Source organism: Lemur catta, chromosome 8 (genome assembly GCF_020740605.2).
Source record: "Lemur catta isolate mLemCat1 chromosome 8, mLemCat1.pri, whole genome shotgun sequence".
Taxonomy (NCBI): domain Eukaryota; kingdom Metazoa; phylum Chordata; class Mammalia; order Primates; family Lemuridae; genus Lemur; species Lemur catta.
In genome coordinates this window covers 31,387,056-31,409,108 of record NC_059135.1, presented here as the reverse complement: position 1 = coordinate 31,409,108, position 22,053 = coordinate 31,387,056, and the positions used below count along the sequence as shown (strand labels likewise).

The window sequence follows — 22,053 nt, the reverse complement described above, 5'->3', positions numbered from 1 at the left end:
AGCCATGGACTAAGCACATGCCTCTCCTCACCTGCTTCCTAGGAGGGCAAATTACTAAAACATGGTGAAAGATGAATTCGGCTTCTGAAATTCTGAAGCAAATCGTGCTTCTCTATGTTCTGTGAATTTAAAAGTAATCCAGAACTTTTAATCAAAAAAGAGAAAACATGATCACCTTGGAAAACATAACCAATCACGGCGTCCTGATCATGCCGTCCCCAGTGCCGCTGCGCCGCCGGCCTGCTCCCATGAACTTGCCCGCTGTGTCCTTGCCGCACAGCTTTGCAGCATGTGGCACACACGTTTTATCTTCTCCTTTGTTTCTTTGATTTGGGGGACATGGTTCGTTGTGGTGTCTTTCTGGAAGCTATAATTATTTGAACATGATAAACAAGTCTTTTTTAAAAAAATTAACTATCAGTTTCTCAGAGGCTATTCTATTCCAAAAGATTCTCTCTCTCCCTCTCTCTCTCTCTCTCTCCACTCTACTCTGTTTTGCTAACATCGTTTCTCTCACTTGCTTCTGACTCTCTAGGAAAAGCTGGACGGAGTCATTAGTGATCCCATTAGTAGACACAATCACTGCCTTAGAGAACAGAGCTAATTTAGAACTAAGGACAGGGGTGCAATTGTGGGGGGGGGGGGGGGCTCAAGATTACACTTAAGAGAGGTGATCTGAAGATCACAGGTGTTCCATAAACATGAAATCAACTTGAACATACGAGTAGAAGGATTAATGAAAGTGCATTTCCCTCAAATTAGCGTGTTCCTACCAGTGTGAATTTCACACTAGCTCTGTCAATTTTGTGTGCCTAACTCATTTTCTCTATGGTACAGGTGATAGAAAGAAATGCCGATCCTGAAATGATGCTGTTACCGTATCTGAGGAAGAAGCGTATCCTTTGCTTTGCTTTGTGTATGTGTGTGTGTGTGTATGTATAGCTCTTATGTCCTCATCAAATGATATGTCAAATGTCTTTTTAGAAACATGCTGAGACATATTCCCTACTATAATGGTTTTATGTTTATCTTTGAGGAAGTTCTGCATCTTAGTTTTATAGACAGTACACAATTGTGGCTGTCAGAAGAACCAAGTTCTATCTAATGTCTGTATAAAATGGAGAAACTAGCAATGGAAACTAAAGCAATAGATGTTTAAAGAGCTTAATTAAGCATCTCTTAGAATTAAAAGCAACAATATTTACACTCTATTTTCAAGGACTAACCATCATGCCCATTAGAAAAAAAGAGAGCACAGAAATCACCTAAAATGAAAGTAAAAGAAAAATAGAGAAATTAAACCTGAAAATGTTACCCTAGCAAAACTTTCTAAATAAAAGCCATCTTAGGAATGGATTTTTAGCTTGCTGTGCGTGAACACCAGTGAGCTTCCGGAGGTCGCTAGGCCTCTCTAAACCATATACAAAATTATGCGACAGTGGGAGTTTGTACATTTTCCCCAGGAAGAGTGAAATTCCCCAGAGAGTACACAACTCCAAAGCATCAATAACTACTTTTCGGAAGCATAAGTGTCGAAACATGCTCCTGAAACATATTCATGGAGGTCGTTCAAGATCTTTGGACATAAAAACAACGAACACTGACTTCCAGGTTATCCACAGTACCTATGTATACTATTTAAAGTTTGGTTCACCATGAGTGACAGAAAACCCCAAAAAGTAGTGAATAAGATAGAAGATAGAAGTTTCTTTCTTTCTCACTGTGTTAGTTCAGGTTCTCTAGGAAGCAGACACCAAAAATGGATTAAATATGCAAAGGTTTTATTAGGAGAAATGCCTGCGTGAAAGGAAATAGGTAGGGAGTCGGAGAAGGCTTACGGAGCCGTTAGACCACAGTGCAAGTCTGACGCTAGAAAAGAAGAGAGGGAGAGAAGGTTGAATGGAAGGGCCCTAGACTGCTGGTCAGTCTAAGGCATGTTCTTCAAAACCACTGGGGATACTTGGCCAGGACTTCATCTCTCCATAGCGCTGAGCCATTGGTGGGGGGCAGCCATGAGAGGCACGGCCTTAATGAAAACCAGGGCAATCGATTTCCAAGTGTGGCAGATGTGTCCCTCGGTCAGTTACCCTCCATGTTCAAAGGGCTCTGTAAGACACGTTTGCATGGCCGTCATACTCACATAAAGGAAACCCAAAGGCAGTTGGATCAGGGCCAGTAAAGCAGCGTCACGACATTGTTAGGGAGCCAAGCTCCACCCTCCTCAGCATGCACCTTTCTCCTCAGCAGTCGGAGATGACTAACTGAGGTCCAGACAGCAAATATAAATATTCCAACAAATAGGAAGATGTAATTGGCAAAGAAGGGGGCACCCATCTCCTTCTGAGGACACTCCCCTCCTAGAAGTCATGCACAACACTTACATTAGGTCATTAAGTATGGAATGTCCGATTCCCTTAAGTGCTAAGTTTGACAGTTGATATCTCTGACATTTTCACTTTGACACTTCTTGTTTTATTTTTATTGTGAAGGTACATCCTCATTATTTCAAACACATGGTTTTTGGCTTGTGATTATCTTTCAAATCTTTTTTTAGAGCAACTTTTGTGAAACCATGGATAAGTCAAAATTCATATTATTTTTGAATATGAGTTCCATCGTGGAACTGATGCTGCACAGATAGCTTGAAACATCAGTGAAGTGTTTGGGAAAGATGTGGCTAATGAACACACAGTACGTTGATGGTTCCAGAAGTTCCATTCTGGTGATTTTAATCTCAAAAATGAGCCACATGGGCAACCTGAGACCAAAGTGGATAATAAGCAGAAAGCTGTAGTGGAAGTGAATCCATCTCAACCTGTACATGAATTAGCAGCAAGTTTTGATGTTACTATTCCAACAATGTCGGATTATTTGACACAAATCACCAAGGTAAAGAAGCTGGATAGATGGGTACCGCATGAATTAAACAAGTGTCAGAAGAGAAATCATCTCAAACCTTGTCTTTCTTTGCTGTCATGACATAAAGGCAAACTGTTTCTACACTGTATTGTTACATGTGATGAAAAATGATTCTTTCTGACAATCACAAGCCTTTGGCACAATGGTTGGATAACGATGAAGTGCCGAAACACAGCCCAAAGCCAAATATTCATCAAAAAAAGCTAATAGTGTCTGTTTGGTGGTCCAGCACTGGTATTATCCACTACAGCTTAGTGAAACCTGGTCAACGGATTACCACAGATGTCTACTGCAACCAATTTGATGAATTGTTGAGAATGCTTTCAGTTAAGCAGCCGAGATTGGTCAATAGAGGTAGGCCAATCCTCTTGTAAGAGCACATGTTGCAAAAAACAACTCTGCTCAAACTACAGAGGCTGGCCTTGGAAAATCTCTATCATCCACTGTATTCACCAGACCTTGCACCAACTGACTACCACTTCTTCCAGGCTTTGGACTACTTCTTGCAAGGAAAAATATTCAATTTTCAACAAGCTGTGAACAACACCTTTCGATATTTCATCACCATTCACTCTCCAGGCTTCTTCTCTGCTGCATAAATAGCCTATTGTTAAGATAGCAAAACTGTGTCTATAGTTTAGGCACATACTTTGATTAAGTGTATTGCTTCTTATTTGAGATATAATAAACCAAACTTTGATTCAAAATTGGACATTTCATATTTAATGACCTAATATGTACATCCCTTTAGCCAATATTGTTAATGACCTATCTAGCTGCAGAGGAGGTTGGAAAAATGTATTATTTATTCTGGACAGCCGTATGTATGGCTAAAAGTTGGAGTTTCTATTACTAAGGAATAATGAGAGAATAGATATTAGGGAACAGCTAGTAGTTTCTTCCACTGAAAGGCAGAGAAATATGACAAACATGGCTAATATGACACAAATATTTCAAGAATTATTTATCATAATAAATAGCCACAGATAAGGATGAGAACAAATGTGTTATATATTCATACCTTCAAATACTCAAGCCCTTACATGGGTAGAGTCTTCCTTTTTTAGTTTGGCCCTATTTTTGGTAGCCTGAGGTTCAATTGTTTCCAAAGGGAGGGCACGAGATACAACATATAAAAGGAAATCAAGAATTTACAAGGTTATAGCTGATATAATAGCACCTAAGACATATAGATATCGTTTGATGAATATGTACTGAATTTGACTATACTTTTAAGAGTCTGTGATGGTGCTGTCTCCTAAGGTCAGGGCTATTCTAAAAAGAGATTTATGGAAAACATGATCTTTAACCATGCTCCTTCCAGTTCGACTCACAGGAACTAAGTACGGCTGTGGAGGGGGAGGCTGTGGTGCCTGCACAGTGATGATATCACGACACAACCCCACCACCAAGAAGATAAGGTACCTTGCTGCACAGTCCACCTATGGTTGGATGTTTGGCACTTTGTTTCATTCCTTCATTTAGTAAATATATATTGAGTACCTGCTAAGTGAAAGGAACTGTAGCACTGGGGGTACAATAATGAACAAGACAGACATGGTCCCAGAAATATGAATGGGTTGGGGAAAATATGTACCATCAGTGAGGACAGCATACGGTCAAAGAATCCCCTGTCAAAATTGAAAGGCTGCCTGACTCCCTGTGCTGTCTGAAGAGGAAAGGCTGGGCTAAAATCGCAGTGGAGGATAATACCATCATCACACTCCTATATTACTCTTACAGCCTCCTAACTTACCCCCTGGCTCCCATCTAGTGTACTCTCCATGCATCAACAGAGAGATCTGTTTCGAGTATAAATCCGATCAAATCACTCTTCTACTTAAATATCACCAATGGCTTCCCATGTTTAACACCTCTTTATGTTTGGTATTTATCCTTCTTCAGGTTTGCCAAGTTTCTTGGATCTGTGGGTTGATGTCTTCTGTCAGCTTTGGAAACTTCTCACGGCAGTCTCTTCAAATATTTGTTCTGTGCCATGCTGTTTCTCTCTTCCCACTCCTCTGGAACTTCAATTATGCGCATGTTAGACCATTTGCATCATTTCACAGATCTCAGCTGAGGGCTAAGGACCTGAGCACTGGTGAAGTTTCAGATATCTGCCTGTGTTCCGCAGCCAGACCACCTGCTTTCTGCACTCTAAGAGATGCCCCCCTGCTTTACAGCCTGGCTGACAGCTTTTTAGGTCCCTGGGGAGTTCCCTTTGCCCTCCTCTCTCCCCTTCCAGGCTTTGGGAGATCTCTCACAGCCGTGCCACCCTCTCTTTAGCCTCTAGGGTAGTGACTACCATATACTTTGTAAAGCCTGAGTGCCTAGGGTTTTCTTTCAGTTCTCCCATCTGTCCCCTAACCTTCTTTTTTTAAGGGCCAAAGTGCCTGGAGAGTTCTCCTTCCCCACCCATTTTTGGGGAACTACCCCCAGCACTCAGTGATCTCTGGTGGGGAAGACATTGGAGCTAATGCCAGCCAGCTTTGGATTTTACTCTGTTGTATCAGCCCACATGCAACCATTAAGTTTGTTGAAAGTTGGTCTGGTTTCTCCTTTTTCCCCATCTAAGGCAGGTTCCTCCTTCTTCCATTTCAGGAAGAGAACAACTGTATCTCAGGGACAAGAGTAGCTGTATCTTCTCTCCTACAAAGGACTTGTGATATAATGGAGTTTAGCTCATTTATTTATACAGTTTAGCTCATAAAGTTTTTTTATGTACTCAGTATCTGATGAGTTTTTTAAAAATTATGATTATGTGGCTTGTATGACTCATTTTGCTTTTTAGAATAAGAGCGACAATTTCTGTATCTAAACTGAAAATGGCTGTGTGTATTCCATCATTTAGATGTACTAAAAGCAATCCCCGAATGGTGTTCACTTATATTATTTTTAGTTTTCATTATTATGGGAAACACATAAATGAATGTTCCTATAGATATATTTACATTTATGTTCATGTCTGTGGCTATTTCCCTATGATACATCCATACAGGTGGAATTGCAGAGTAAAAGACAGTGTACATCTTCAAGGTTTTTATGTCTTTCAGTAAAATGTCTCCCAGAAGAGCTTGCAGAGAATTTAATTGCCATTCTTATAAGCAGTATATGAGTTCCACTTTCTCAAGCCTTTGCTACCAAGGGATATTATAATTTTTAAAAATTTGTCATTTTCCTTGATAAATTGCTTAATTTGAGTCCTTCTTAATTTTTGAGGTTGAACATTTGTTTCACATATTTATTGGCCATTTGTGGCCTATTTGGTGAATGAGAACATTTTAAGAGTCATTTTGAATTGGACATTTTCTAGCAATGGTTCTGTGAGATTGAGGAGCTCTACATTCCACACCCTACTTCTTCTGAAGCACAATATCGCATTCACTTTATCACCTGACCAACCTCTGACCCAGCATCTGCCTGGAAGATGGAATAATTTCTAGGTGGATGGGTAGTTGCACGTGACTAGAGAATGTCAGCCACCCCACCCTCCCTCTCCTGCCTTATTCAAGAGGAAAAACTATTAAAGTTAGTGGAAACTGTTCTGAAATTAGAATTAGGAGGCTTAATTTTAATCCTGCCTCTGACACTGCATCTGTGACCCTGAGTAAATCACTGTGATCCTCAGATTTTATATAATAATACTTCTGCAAAATGGGTGTAAGCTAAGGACAAAATGTGTGTGCAAAGGCTGGGGACGTGATACAAACCTGTTATAGTGGAGGTGCCCAGTGAATGCTTGTCCCCTTTCCCCCTGGATACAAGGTAATTTGCAATTCATGCTTCTCTTTTGCATTCTGAAGACATTACCCAGCCAGTGCCTGTCTGATCCCCATCTGTTCTCTGCACGGTGCCGCCGTCACCACAGTAGAAGGCATAGGAAGCACCAAGACCAGAATCCATCCTGTTCAGGTGAGGATGTGCCTCTTCCTTAAGGGTCTTTGTGCCTCCAAAACCATTAATGACCTTATGAGTCCCCGAGATTAAGAGAGCACAGCAGTCTGGGCCCTGCTGCTCGGGCCCTGTTAACACATAAGCCCAGCCGGGGCCAGGAGTGAAGCCTGGGATACTGGGAAATGTGAGTGTTTGTGACTAACTTCTTGGAAAGATGCTTTTGGAAGACTAGAAGACTTTCTCTTTTCTAAGAAAACCCTGACGTCTCTGGGTTTGTTTTCTGTGTTCTAATTAGGTGGGACCTGTCCATCTTACATCTTCCAAACTCATAGAGAAACAAGAGCCATGTGCATTGAGGGACATAACTTTCTTGTTTTTTTTTTAATAAGGTGATAAATAACATGATCTTAAAGATAAATGAACATCTCAGCTACCAAAAAGATTTATCAAACTTGGGACCTGTTCAGAAGACAGACGATAGGAATTGTCAATGAATTTTGAGGCTTCTTCTCCCAAAGCGGCACTTTGTTAGAGCTTTTGCCACAAGGGAAAAGACACCTTCAGATTCCTCTTTAAATTATGTATACATTGCCCATAAAAATGCCATCGCTGCTTGTTTTTATCTGAGTTAATGAGGGTCACTTATGAGGAGAAGTAGAAGAGGGAAAAGATAGGAGCAACATAGGAAATGGCCAAACTTCAAATTCTTTAGACTTGAAGGGATCTTGGCTTCTATTTATTTTCCATGAAACCTCATTCCCTAGAGGGAGAGAATTCTGCTCGGTACCCTTGTGAGACTTGGCCATACGCAGGCGTGCAAACATCCTTTCATTCCCTAACTGGTGCTGAGCTCCCATCAGCTTCCAAAATGGACTGGCACCTTGGAACTTAGACTCTAGAGAGAAAATGCTAGGGGGGAAAAGTCATGGAAGAAATAAAGGAAATATTTCCTTCTCTTTTTTTTATTTTTCAATTTGCATGTAATTTGGTTCGTTTCTCAGAAGGACTTCCTTGATCTCAATAATTCAGAACCTCAACTGCACGTTGAAACTACCTGAGAATCTTTAAAAAGATGTATACCTGTGTCCCACCCCTAGCAACTTAGTCAGTTGATTTGGGGTGCTTCTTGGGCCCTTGAATTCTGGGAGCTCTCAAGGTGATTGAAAAGGCTGAAAACGCTGCCTTCAGTGAAGCTCGAAAGCTGATGAGGTCAAACATCACAACAACCCAGCCCCAGAGTGGGAGGCACCTGGGATGAGAAGGGCTTCTTGTTCAACTTTAACGTGCAGACAAATTGCCTAGGATCTTGTTAAAATGCAGGCTCTGACTCAATCAGTCTGGGGTGGGGCCCAAGATTCTGCTTTTCTCACCTTTCTGTGCTTCCAGGAGAGGATCGCCAAGTGTCATGGCACCCAGTGTGGATTCTGTACACCTGGGATGGTGATGTCCATCTACACACTGCTCAGGAACCACCCGGAGCCCACTATGGATCAGTTAACTGATGCTCTTGGTGGTAGGTTATATGTGTGTGTGTGTTTATTTTTAAATAATGATGATGATGATGATGACAGCTAATAATGGCTACCTACTATGTGCTGCACACTGTTTTAAATGCTATTTGAAGATTATCTCCTTTACACAATAACTTTATCAGATCCTCACAATAACTTTATCAGATCCTCACAATAACTTTATCAGATAGATACCATTATTATGCCCATTTCATAGATGGAGAAACTGAGGTTTGGAGAGAGTAATTTTGTTCAAAGTTATACCACCAATAAGTAGAAGAGTTGGTTTGTTCAGATCAGGATCCAAACCAGACCCACACATTGCATTTGGCTGATATATTTCTGAAGTCTCTTTTAATCTGTAAGAGTCCCCTCCCTTTTTTGTTGTTTGCTTGTTTCTGTAATCATAAAAAGGACAGTTTTTCATTTACCCTTGGAAAGAATCCTTGGCAAGAGTCCTGTTGTCTCCACACACTGCTGTTGCCACGCGCTCCTGTGGAGTGGGTGCTCTCAGGGCCGTGGGAAGTATCAGAGGGCTGTCAGTGAATACAGCATGAAGTCAAAGAGACTGAGGTCTTGTGGTGATACTTGTTTCAAAGAGCTGCCTCTATCCACTCTAGAGCCACTGTATCAAGTTCGGGAGCTCAGTGTGTGTGTGTGTGTGTGTTGCGGGGGCCTCATCAACAAGAGTCTAAATGATTTTTAAAAATGGTAGCGTCTCAAATCTTATTTCTGCTGGAACCCTCATGGCTCTATTTGTCTTTGCCTCCTGCCTCCTGAGGACCTCATTTCTCTGCTAGTGAACGTGAGTCTAAAGCGCATGCGTACACCTCCTCTGCAACAGTGTTCCAGGGAGAACCAGAGCAAGAGGAAGCAGGAGGGAGAGACAGCACGTAACTGTCTTCTGCCTGCTTTCCTGTAGGTCTTACTGTGCATTTATTTCATAACTGTTTATGTTGTGAAGAAGTGACAAAGGGTTCACAAATTTTAGGGTACCTAAGACATATAATACATGGGGAATTTATGAATAATGAAGATTCCTGGGACACACCCCCAGATAGCTTGACTAAGTGGCCTTGTTTTGCAAGTAAGACCTCAGATTTGGGGGTGGGTGAAGAACACAAGACCTCTGTGAGTGAAACACTGGCCTAATAATTTATCATTGTTGACCTTAAGCAATGAGAGTCAGAAAATATGATTAAGTGTTGAGTTTATTCAAGCACACAGTTTGTGGGTGACCACCTGGGAAAGACAGACTCCAAAGGAATGGAGTCAGTGTTCCCAATGGGGAGGTTAAGGTTTCACTTACTCGGGCAGAAACAGAGAAGTTTAACAGGGTTCGACATTTTCCATACAAGGCCAGTCCATATGTCACAGCGATTTGATTGTCTACGGCTTGCCGCACTCAAGGAAGGTTGCTTTAACATTCTGTGAGGAGGAGTAATGATCTAAAGGGGTCCTATCTCTGAGGCCATTGGGTGGTTTCTAATCATTTACAGGAAAAAGCAGAAGTTGCAACTGCATGACTTAGGCCACATAGTTATATCCCTCTGAAGGCTCAAAATAATTTAAAGTTCCAACAACTTTAAGTTTGAATTCCTTAATTTCACACTGTAAATAAACTGTGTGCCCAACTGCTTCCAAAGTTGAATAACTACCTTTGCTGCTGTATAATGACTTTGATATTTCTTTTCTTTCTTTTTTTGCCTTTGATCTATCAACTGAAGCTTAGCACTCTCTCCCTCTCTCTTTTTTTGTAATAAATTGTTAACTGCCATAGCATTAAAAATGAGGACTTTTTTTTCTCTTAAAAAAAGAAGGAAATCCTGCCATTTGCAACAACATATTTTAACCTGGAGGACATTATGCTAAGTGAAATAAGCCAGATACAGAAGAGCAAATATTATACGATCCCGCTTATATGAAGAATCTAAAGTAGCCAAACTCATAGAAGCAGAGAGTAGAATGGTGGTTACCAGGGGTGGAGAAGGGAAAACAAGGAGGTACAGGTGACCCTTGAACAACATGGGTCCAAACTGTGTGAGTCCACTTATACGCAGCTTTTGTTCAACCAAAAGTGGATCAAAAATATAGTTGTCTTGTATATAGAAGACCAACTTTTTTTGTAAATGCAGGTTCCACAGGGCCCACTGCTGGACTTGAGTGTGTGTGGATTTGGTTTCTCTGGGCAGTCCTGGAACCAATCCCTTGCATATACCAAGGGACGATCGTATTGGTCAAAGGGTACAAAGTTTCAATTATGCAGGATGAGTAAGTCCTAGAGATCTACAGCACAGCCTGCTGGCCGTGGTTGACAATACTGTATTGTATACTTAAACATTTGCTAAGAGGGTAGATGTTATATTAAGTGTTCTTATTACTAAATAAGTGAGTAAATAAATAAATGGCAGGAGGAAACTTAGAGGTCATAGATATGTTTACAACATTCACCGTGGTGATGGTTTCATGGGTACATACTTATCTCCAAACACATCAAATTGGATATATTAAATATGTCCAGCATTTTGTACATCAATAATACTTCAATAAGGTGGCTTTTGCTTTTTTTAAAGTGAAGCTTAGCTTTTGAATGTGCCTGTAGGGCAAGTTTTTGGCTTGAAATCATTGCGGTGTTTGAGCACCCATTATGGGCAGAGGACATAAAAACTGTTTACAGAAAAGTACAAATGGCTGAACTGTTAAAATCTGCCTCGAGACTCTCAACTAAATATCCCAAGTTGCTGATGAAAAAAATCTGACTTTGTAGATTAGGTGGACTGAAATGTCAAACAGAGTTTTCTTCTAGGATAGGGTTCCTATTTCCATCATGCGTTTGGCAAGCTGTGCCTCTAGGTCACTTGATTAACAGAGCTTGTTTATTCCCCTTCAGGTAACCTGTGCCGTTGCACTGGCTACAGGCCCATAATTGATGCATGCAAGACTTTCTGTAAAGTAAGTAGAAAGGAACACATGGTTGAGTATATTTTTCCCCCAATGGAACTAAACAGTAGGGGTTGTCAGGTGTGATTAGGGGGACAGCCATTATTACTAATACAGGGCTGTTTCTTATCTCAGTCTGTGACTGTTGTTTTATTTGATCTTGGCCAGGGTGCTCACCTTCATTCATTGAGCTTACCTTCCCGGTCACATAATGAACACCGAAGCCTTTTGACATTGGCTGTGGATCACTGCTCCAAGGGGTCTCCTCTGACCTATTTGTCAGGTCCCCTGCCCTGGCACCTGTAGCCCCGTGCATGTATGATGTGCACACGCGCACAGTGTGGCACAATTGCCCATCTCTTCACGAGATTATGGGCTGCCTGACAGCAGAGGCTGTACATTTCCAGAGCCGGTCGCTGTACACTCCCTGGGTAGCTGCTCAATCAGTACTTATTGAATGGATAAATAAACAAACAATATCAAAGTGAAGGACATAAGATTGCCCTTTGGAAGTTAAACTGTGAAATCAGTACATCACAGATAAGAACACACTGATGATAATAATACTTGTTAATATTTTGTGTTAATATTTGAAATATTAAAATTAATATTAATAACTAATCATTGTCAATATTTAATATTTATTGTTATATATTTTAACTTGTTTAATAATCACTGCTCTTCAAAATTTCCTATAAGCTCAGGTTTTTTATTAGTGTTAATTTGGCTGTTTAAATACAAATGGCTCTTTCCAGGTATCTAACAATATTGATTGTGATTATGGTAGTCACCTGCTTTATTTCCTACTTAGTAGAATCAACAATAAATTCCTAGTGATTTGGTTTTTTTGCCCACTAGTCTTCTGGCTGCTGTCAAAGTAAAGAAAATGGGATTTGCTGTCTGGATCAAGGAATAAATGGATTACCAGAATTTGAGGAAGGAAATAAGGTCAGTGAAATGTAAAGTTTTTATAAGGTTTTCTCAGGACATGAGCAGTAGCTGACTTACTCGTAGGAAGAATAAGCTACCCAACTGGACTAATTTGCAGTGTGTCAACGTGTCCCCTCTTCCATTCTCACTCTATTTCTGTAAAAAAAAAATTTTATCCTAGCAACTTCGTCCCTCAGTCCAGATATTATTCCCATTTAAATACAGCTATCTATAGCAGAGAAAACACATTGATCCCTTAGTGCCTCTTGGTTTTTAAAGAACAGTCTTCAAGTCTTTTTTCAAAGGCCAGAGCAAAGTGGAGATGTCAGGGAAGTGAAATGCCAGGCGGAGCAAGTAGTGATGGGAGCAGTTCAGGGAACTGTGCGTGTTCCCAGCTGTGTCTGTGCCACTGCCTGCCTCCTCTGCTGTCCCCCAGTTCCAGAGAGAATGTGCAGGGAGCTGAGGGGTCCAGAGGCCAATGGACATCTGTGCTGAGCGGCTGGTAACCAGGTCTGTGTTTGAGCCCTTGGTTTGCAGCTCAGGGATTGTGTCTGACTGTCTGTCCATCATCTTCCAACCACATTCCACAAAGGATTTTAAAGTAAAGTTGCTTGATGACAATAACTCCTGATACCTTCTCTTTTTAAGACAAGTCCAAAACTCTTCTCAGAAGAGGAGTTTCTGCCACTGGATCCAACCCAGGAACTGATCTTTCCTCCCGAGCTAATGGTAAGTCCGGCAACGTTGAGCTCATCCTAGAGGAATTGACGGTGAAATGTCAGGAAGGGTGTTTGCTTATGGATTCTCTCAAAGGCTGGCAAATAGGTAAGACCCATCTGTCATCCTTACCGCAAAGTCTGGAGAGTATGGACTGGGGAGGAGGTAGAGGAATGAGGGTGGAGTCACCAGGAGGGGACAGATGGATTGACTGTAAGAAACAGCAGATAGTATTAATATCTATGAAGTCAGGAAACCATGTGTGTCAATGTAGACATGTTTTCTGCTTTCAGTTTTGCTGAAGTTTATTCTTCCATAGAATGATTTGACAAAATTAAGCATGTTATATATTTTAACATTAAAAGTTCCTTCGAGACATGAGATCACCAAAGGGAGATACATGGAGCAGACACTAGAAGTAAAACACCATTACACTTTTATCCTCAACTCTGATTCTTTGGAAAGCTCTACTTTTGGGTCACTTTTATTTTTCAAAGGACTTGTATTTCCTTTGTTTGTACAGTGACAGAGCCGAAACAGGTGGGAATGTTATCCCAAGGCACCTTGACTCCCTATTGCTTTTTCAATAGATCATGGCTGAGAAACAACCACAAAAGACCAGGGTTTTTGGTGGTGAAAGAATGACATGGATTTCCCCAGTGACCCTGCAGGGACTTCTAGAAGCTAAATTCAAGTATCCCCAGGCCCCTGTTGTCATGGGAAATACCTCTGTGGGTATGTAGAAACTTGGGAACTTCTTATGGGGAAACTGAGGAAAAGGGTTTGGGGGGAAGTAAACTTGATATATGTGTGTTTTCAGAAAAAGCAGTCTGCAATAGTATTTTTAATCCTTTGGACTTGATTTCCTCAGCATTGCTTAAGAGACTTTGTAACTATTCAGTAAATAAATAAATCCCTCTTGCCCCACACTGGCGCCGTGTGCAGAGTTGCACCAGAGGGGCTTGCTCCATAGCAAACCAGCAGCAACAGTGCCAGCGACAGCTGTCCTGTCTTTCCATCTGGGGACTCTCTGGGCCTCATGTTTAATTGCTCTTTGTTTCCTCTCTCAGTGGCATCCCAATGGGCAGAATACATTTTACTTAAACTGCAGTTACAAGGTCTTCCTGTTGTGTCCAGTGTAGGCTCAGTTTGGCTGCCCACCTCTTTGAGGAGCCTCTAGAATTGTCCCAAGGAGAATTTTGAGTACACCATATGGCCCAAGTTTTTAAGGCTGACAATTCCAAAGGGTCCTCCAAGTGTAAGGAAAATCCATTCAGCCATTCTCTCCGTATGTGATTCGGTAATAAGCAGACCAATAGAAAGAAAGATAATTATTTTATATTTAAAAACATCAGCTTAATCATAATTTCAGAATTAAAAAGGCAGCTGCTTTATTCTACTCTTATCTTTTTCAAATCCTTTAGGGCCTGAAGTAAAATTTAAAGGCGTCTTTCACCCAGTTATAATTTCTCCTGATAGAATTGAAGAACTGAGTGTTGTAAACCATGCACATGATGGTAAGTTCTTAAGCCCCTGTTTTCTTAGTTAAAATGCATTAATCAATTTATTTACCTTTCCCAGCAGACTAGCAGAAAAAGAATTATTCCTAATTATAATATACACAGAGATTATCTTCTTATAAAAGTGATAACATCCTGGGTACAATGAACACTATCTGGGTGATGGGCACACTTATAACCCTGACTCAAACATAACAAAATTGATGTAACCAAAAACATTTGTACTCCCATAATATTTTGAAATAATAAAAAAATAAAAAATAAACCTAAACAAACAAATAAATAAATAAATGCAGAAAACAAAATAAAAAATATTCTGTGTGGGGAGTTGTCAGGGAAGAATTCTCTGAAGTTACATTAGACACTAATTGTCTGAATAGCCAGATTTTTACTGAAGAACTTTCTCTGTCTGCAATTTCAGAGAAATGCAATACTGTTCAAAGAAGCATATTGTGCTAAGTGCTGGATAGAAGATAAAGATGAACAGAGCACAGTCTTTGTGCTCCAGAAGCACAGTAGCCAGCAAAGCAAGTTTATTTATTAAGCAGCTTACAGACTGGTTTTTCCCTCTCTGTAGAGGAAATTTATTTAATAGCAATGATGGAAAAAAATATAATGCGGGTTTAGAGTACAGCCTCTGAAATCTAATTCTTGAAAATGACATATATTTTAGCTATAAGATCTTAGTCAATTTGCTTAACTCTCAGTTTGTTCATTTGTGAAATGGGGCTATTAATATCTTATAGGTTTGTTCAGATTCTAGGACATTACCTAAAGCATCCAGCTTAGTGCTTGATAGAGTGAGTGATCAAAGAATTTAGCCTCCAACACCTCTACCCACCTCTACCTCCATCACCACCACCACCTCCATTATCACCACTGCCCCCACCACCACCTACACCATCCCCACCTCCATCCCCACCTCCATCCCCCATCACCTCCATCACCACTATCATCTTCATCACTACCACTACCTCCATCACCACCTCCATCCCCACCTCCATTCCCCTCCTCCATCCCCCATCACCTCCATCACCACCAGCTCATCACCACTATCACCTTCATCACCACCACCACCACTACCTTTGTCACCACCACCCCATCAACACCATCACCACCACCTCCATCACTACCACCACTACCACCTCCACCAATAAGCAGGGAGGCATGTATCTGGTATAAAGATTTTATGTCTGTAGCTTTGGTCTAATGGACATTTTCAGATTAGCATTGATTGCATTGCATTCTTTACACATGACTTCATTTCAGAGCTGACTCTGGGTGCTGGCCTCAGCCTGGCCCAGGTGAAGAACATTCTGGCTGATGTGGTCCAGAAGCTTCCAGAGGAGAAGACACAGATATATCGTGCTCTCTTGAAGCATTTAGGAACTCTGGCTGGATCCCAGATCAGGAACATGGCTGTACGTATTTGATGACAGCAAACTCTGGTGTGAGTCCCTTGGGTGACTGTCACTTATGAATCATGGCATTTTCATTCATTTTGAAACAGACAAAAAGAATTGTTCTCCAAAGCCTTGTTAATCCTTACTTTAGCACTGTGTTTTTATAATTACATAACTGATATGAAAATAACTCCTTATTTTAAAAAAGTCTTTAGGGGGACATGTCATGAGCAGACACCTGGATTCAGATCTGAATCCTCTCCTGGCTGTGGGTAACTGCACCCTCAACTTGCTATCAAAAGGTAAGTGACAGCTCCTACTTGGGGATTACAGAATCTGTTCCTCCTGCCCTTTTTTCTCTCTGCGTAGGCAGGGAGTCCAGTTTTGAAAATAACTATTCCCTATAATATCAATAATTCTCTCTGCCTTTCTGGATGCTGGAAAGTTGGTCAGTCTGGTCTTAATACCACACACTCCTGATCTCCTCATCTGTTTTTTTTTTTTTCAGACTTTGTGCTAAATATTTTCTCATACTGGTCACCATATATTGAACATGCTTGTGTTGGTTAATGTCCAGATATGATTTGATTATTGGAGGGAATTATAAGCTATTGAGAACTATCAGGCCCCTTTGTTGAGGACACTCTCCAGATGGTACAAGAATGTTGTGGTGCCCACATCAGGCTTTGGGCTCAAACTTAATTTGTCATTGGTGGAAGCCTACAGGTCTTTTTAGATGAACAATGGTTTGGCCACATTTTGTATTTATTTACTGGATTTTTGTTTTTGGAACTAAGTCCAGAATATTTAATTTATATCTCTTATTCCAACTTGTTCAACAATTATTATAAAGTTCTAATTGGTCCTCTATAAATTTTTTTTTAGTTTAAAAACATGGACTAGCTTTCTATTACCTGTACTATTAAATACCTACTCCTTATATTATCTAAACCACAAAATTATCTTAAGAAGGAAGATTTGCATTCAGAATTTTCATATGTAATATCCCTTTAAAAAGTCATACCATAAGAAACAGGTTTTATGATGTGAATATAGACATCAAAAGCTTCTTAGTTTGGGGTTTTGTACATAGCAGAGCAGCTCCCTTGCTGCAATCTATTGAAAGTCAGTCCCCAACACAAGGGTTTGTAAAAAAAACAAAAAAACAAAAAAACAAAAGCTTCTCAGCTTTCATCCCCAAATCATATGTTGTTATAATTTTAAACTGTTCTTCCTCCCAATATATTGATTACAGTACTGATTAGGTACTGGAAAAAAATGTAAACAAATGAAACAACACCTAACTATTACACAAATTCATTAAAGGCAATTTATTTATTCACTACTATACCTAGTAGCATTCTTAGTTATAAAGAATAAATACTTGTTGACTGACTTGATCAAAATATCAAGAGAAATATTACTATCTACTCCCTACTTGTAAAGCTCTAAGTGAATTGTCCTGTTCAGGAAGAGGACTGCTAAGTTCCTGTTCTACCTAAAATTCTGGGTTACTCTGCTTGATATTTTTATCTACAAGTAACCAAGGAAGACAAAAAATAAATAAATAAATAAATAAAGCCTAGACTGGAAGAAACATTGCAAGTTGCAATGATAAAGATTTGTTAAGCATAGGAAGGCATTTCTTTCCCTAAACAACCAGTTTCCTCAGGTATCTGGTAGAATTATTTCCCATGTGTTAGAAGTTTATTTAATAAACCACAGATTTCAGGGAAAGTGTCATTTCTTTCCACAGACGGAGAACGACAAATTCCTTTAAATGAGCAGTTTTTCAGCAAGTGCCCCGATGCAGACCTTAAGCCTCAAGAAATCTTGATCTCAGTGAGCATCCCCTACTCAAGGAAGGTGAGAATGGCATACTGTCAATTTCCAGGTTTTACCCATGAGCCTTGCTTGTTTATTCCAGCACATGGTAGGTTAAGAAAAATTGTCGAGTGTTTATAGAGGAGATAGAAGCTCAACTTCAAGAGATAGTATGAGGTCATTATTTTAAGAGGACTTGTGAATAGTTACCTTTACTTGTGTTATGCACACCCCTCTCATTCCTAAAATCAGGAGACCTTTCTAAATAAGACATGAAGAATATATCTCTATCTATATCTTGGGGTTTGAAAGAGGCTAACGAAATACATTTGCTATCCGACTTAGTGGAAACAAGAGTTTGGCATCAGATAAACTCAGGTTTGAGTCCTGCTGTCAAGACCTACGCTACTTACTGCATCACTCTGACCTTTAGATTCCTCATCTGTAAAATGAGAATCAGCCAGTCTGCCTCAGAGGATATATCCATTTGCCAGGGCTGCTGTAGCAAAGAACCACACAGAGTAACTTGCTTTCTTGAAGTTCTGGAGGTTAGAGGTCTAATGTCAGGGTGTTGGCAGGCTTGGTTTCTTCTGAGGCCTCTGGCACCGGCTTGTAGATGGCCGTCTTCTCCCTGTCTTCATGTGGTCTTCCCTCTGTACGAGTCTGTGTCCAGATTTCCTCTTCTTGTAAGGGCAACAACAATTTTGGATCAGGGCCACCCTCATGACCTCATTGTAACTTTAGCTCTTTAAACACCCTATGTCCAAATACAGTCACATTCTGAAATACTGGGAGTTTAGGAATTCAACATATGAATTTTGGGAGGACACAATTCAGCTCATAACAGAGGATGTGACAAGGATCAAATGAGGCAACACACACAAACTGCCTAGTGCACAGCTGTCACTTTTTCTTTCAGTGGGAATTCGTATCAGCCTTCCGACAAGCCCAGCGGCAACAGAATGCGCTAGCGATAGTCAATTCGGGAATGAGAGTCTTCTTTGGAGAAGGGGATGGCGTCATTAGAGAGTTATCCATTTTCTATGGAGGCGTTGGTGCAACCACCGTTTGTGCCAAGAATTCCTGCCAGAAGCTCATCGGAAGGTAAGGCATCGGGTCCTTAGACTCCAGTTAACGGAGTAGCCCTTTCGTGGTGAGATGTAACGATAAGAAAAATGCTTATTAGTACTTTTGTATTTAACGGCATAGAATTCCAATAAGATGTTTATGATTATTTCTATGTGTCTTGATTTTGTTGAATTCTGAAGTAGGCATCATAGTCTGTGTGTGCGTGTGTGTCTGTGTGTGTGTGTGTGTGTGTATGTGTGTGTGTGTGTGAAAGAGAGAGCCCATCTCCCGGCAGTACAAATTTGTGTTCTATATTATGGGAGAATAATTTATCATTACAAAAAATAAATTATGTGAGTTTATTCTATGATAATTTGCTAAATGCGTTTGCTTACTGGACTTCCTATTTCTATAGATAATACTAATAGGTAATATCTCTTGAGCATTTAGTCAGTATCAGCTGCCATTTCCGGACAAATAACAGGAACAGTGGTTAAAAGCATGAGCTTTAGGACTTGAGTGATCCAGGCTGCCTAGTCCAAATCTCAGTTCAACCTCTGTTAACTTCCCGATCTCTGCCAGCTTACTTAAGCTCGTGGTACCTGGGGTTCCTTATCTGTGAGAGACGGATGATCGTACCTACCCATAGGGCAGTTGAGAGGATGGAATGAGTGAATACATAGCAATACGAGGTACTTAAAGCAGAACCTGGCATGCAGCCAATGTCCTAGTCCCATGAGGATCAGTAACTCCTGTGTCACTTATTTCTCAAGATGGCTCCATGAGGTGGGTTCTGCTGTCATTCCCCTTTCACAGATGAGGACGTGTGAGACCCGGGCCAGACACCTGGGGAGTGGTGGGTGGACTTGAACTTGGGTTGCCTGACTCCGGAGCTTGCACTGTTATTTCCTGTATTAAACTGTAGTGATTTGTCTTACACACGAGCTGAACCCGTGAGCTCTGAGTCCTGTCAGGCCAGGAGTCTCCTCTTTTGACTCTGCAGGCCCTGGAATGAGGAGATGCTGGATACAGCGTGCAGGCTGGTTCTGGATGAAGTCTGGCTTCCAGGTTCAGCTCCAGGTGGGAAGGTCGAGTTCAAGAGGACGCTTATCGTCAGTTTCCTCTTCAAGTTCTACCTGGAGGTGTCACAGATTTTGAAGAGGATGGTAAGTGGAACTGGTCATGTAGTACTGCAGTCCCCAACCCCTGGGCCACAGACTAGTGCCAGTCCGTGGCCTGTTAGGGACCAGGCTGCAGAGCTCCACCCCACCCCACACTTCCATCCGTGGAAAAATTGTCTTCCATGAAGCCGGTCTCTGGTGCCAAAAAGGTTGGGGACTGCTGATATAGTAACACCCCAGTACTGGGGCTATGGCGACACCCAAAGTGAAGGCAACAAACCCCTGCTGAATAGCTGTAGAGCACAAAAGACAACCCAAATTAGAAACACCTGGCCTTGCTGGGGGTCTCCCTCAGCCTGTCTGCAGGTGGGTGTGAGTTTGGGGAAGGATTGTAAGTAGAGCAGAGAGTTGCACAGGATTTTGTTTAACACCATTCAGTTGTTTGTTTCTGGCCTGTTCTTCTAGATAATGTTCAGAAAATTTGCTAATGATTTGAGTGTGTTTTCCCTCAGTAATGCATTTCTTCCTCTTGAGGTTTTACCTTCATGCTAAGGTTTTCCTTCATGTGTTTGGCTTTCTTCTCTGGGGTAGGCTTCATTTCTCTCACCCATCAGATGCCGATGGCAGCTGCTGCACAAGACTGTTGTGAAATGCGTCACTGCAGGAAAAGGGCTTAATGTGGTTCCTAGTGGTTCAGGAACTGCTCAGTCGTAGTCACGATAACGATGGTAATAACCCAGGCATTCTTTTGTCTGGTCTCCCTAATGACAAACGATTAGAGCTGCGAGATTGTTGTCTAGGGAGGATACAACAGAAATTCATTCTCTGAATGAATTTACTAGACCCAAAAGGAACTTGAACCTTACTGGCCTCTTTAAGCCCATGCTACAGCCAGCCAACCAAGCTAGACTAGAAGCCAAGAACACATTTCACGTGGTATAGACATTGGTATGATCGCTTTAAATAAGAAACACAAAGTCCTCTCTTATCATAGCCTTTGAGGGTGTCTTCTCATGTGGATGGGAACAACTGAGAACCAGAAAGAAGGGTTGTATCAAAATTTTGAGAATGGAAGCTTGAAATCCTATATAAGTGACATATTATCATCAGGTAACCAAAAGTGAGAAAATAAACCCAATTGTAGTGCAAACTAAGACAACTTCTTGCTGAATCAAGTGATACAATTCAAAACTTTCACCTTATAGTCTTATACATTCCATTCCACTTCCTCTCTTTAAAAATAATAGCCTTTGTTGGTTTTATTTTCTATTAAAATTATTTAAATTATAAAAAATAACCATCAAATGTATTGTTTAAAATACCAAGACCCAAATGACCCATTTCCCTCCGTCCTAAGGAGTGTTTTTCCTGGAGGATGGGAGGCCTCCTCCTGTGGGTGCAGCCTCTGCATTCTTGTCCCTCCCCAGCCGGCTGGTCGGTACAGCGTGGAGTGTAATGCCCATTAGCAGTGCTGTGCTTCGGCTCTGACTTTCTGCTAGCTTAAGTGTTCTCTTCCTTTCCATTTAATTTACTTAGCTTCTATCTTCCCGTTGTTTTGGTTTGTACAGCACAATCGTTTAGGAAAGCATGTGAGAGAATCATAAGAAACACAGAGGTAGTGAAAGTCGATCATCTACTGTGTTCACTCGGCCATTCATAAGGTGTGGGTGTGTGCACGTACCTTGCAGAGTGTGTCCTTGAGTCAGGGAGCTGCCTGCACCTGCAAGGTGCTGAAAAGGGTGAGTACTGCGAAGTACATGTTGGACTTCAGAGTAGAGGTGCTTGCTAGGAATCATGCTAGCCTCCCTTCTAAGACCATTTCGGCACATTTTAAACCATTTTAAATATCCGCCATGGTTCTATTTTTCAGGACCCGGTTCACTATCCTAGCCTTGCGGACGAGTATGAGAGTGCTTTAGAAGATCTTCATTCCAGACATCACTGGAACACAATAAAGTACCAGGTTAGTGGCATTTTTAAAAGAAATTCAGAGTCCGGGCTATAGAGCCTTCACCTGGACATTCCCCCGGTCTCTTAGTGATCCTCAAACTTTATAAACCCAAGCTCCCTTTTGCGAACTCACAGCTTCCATTAGTGTTCATTAAAATTTCAGAATCAATGAAGAATTCTAACTAAACACAAATCTAGCTGTGGTAATTTTAAAGAAAAGTGCTGATTTTGGTCTTGAAGGCCACATGCGTTGTAC

The 22,053-nt window shown here is 41.0% G+C and overlaps 1 protein-coding gene across 4 annotated transcripts in view; it reads left to right on the top strand.

Annotated features, from left to right (window-relative positions):
- The window catches only part of LOC123643919 (aldehyde oxidase), a 65,839-nt gene that overhangs the window by 5,691 nt on the left and 38,095 nt on the right, over positions 1–22,053 (top strand). For all 4 annotated transcript variants that reach the window (XM_045559818.1, XM_045559819.1, XM_045559823.1 and 1 more), the window contains exons 2-16: positions 838–895; positions 4,244–4,340; positions 6,723–6,831; positions 8,200–8,326; positions 11,215–11,276; positions 12,123–12,212; positions 12,843–12,923; positions 13,502–13,646; positions 14,336–14,428; positions 15,701–15,852; positions 16,043–16,136; positions 17,591–17,700; positions 18,578–18,762; positions 19,730–19,892; positions 21,718–21,810. In XM_045559818.1, the coding sequence (XP_045415774.1) occupies positions 838–895; positions 4,244–4,340; positions 6,723–6,831; positions 8,200–8,326; positions 11,215–11,276; positions 12,123–12,212; positions 12,843–12,923; positions 13,502–13,646; positions 14,336–14,428; positions 15,701–15,852; positions 16,043–16,136; positions 17,591–17,700; positions 18,578–18,762; positions 19,730–19,892; positions 21,718–21,810 (1,659 nt within the window). The remainder of the gene's footprint in view (positions 1–837; positions 896–4,243; positions 4,341–6,722; positions 6,832–8,199; positions 8,327–11,214; positions 11,277–12,122; positions 12,213–12,842; positions 12,924–13,501; positions 13,647–14,335; positions 14,429–15,700; positions 15,853–16,042; positions 16,137–17,590; positions 17,701–18,577; positions 18,763–19,729; positions 19,893–21,717; positions 21,811–22,053) is intronic.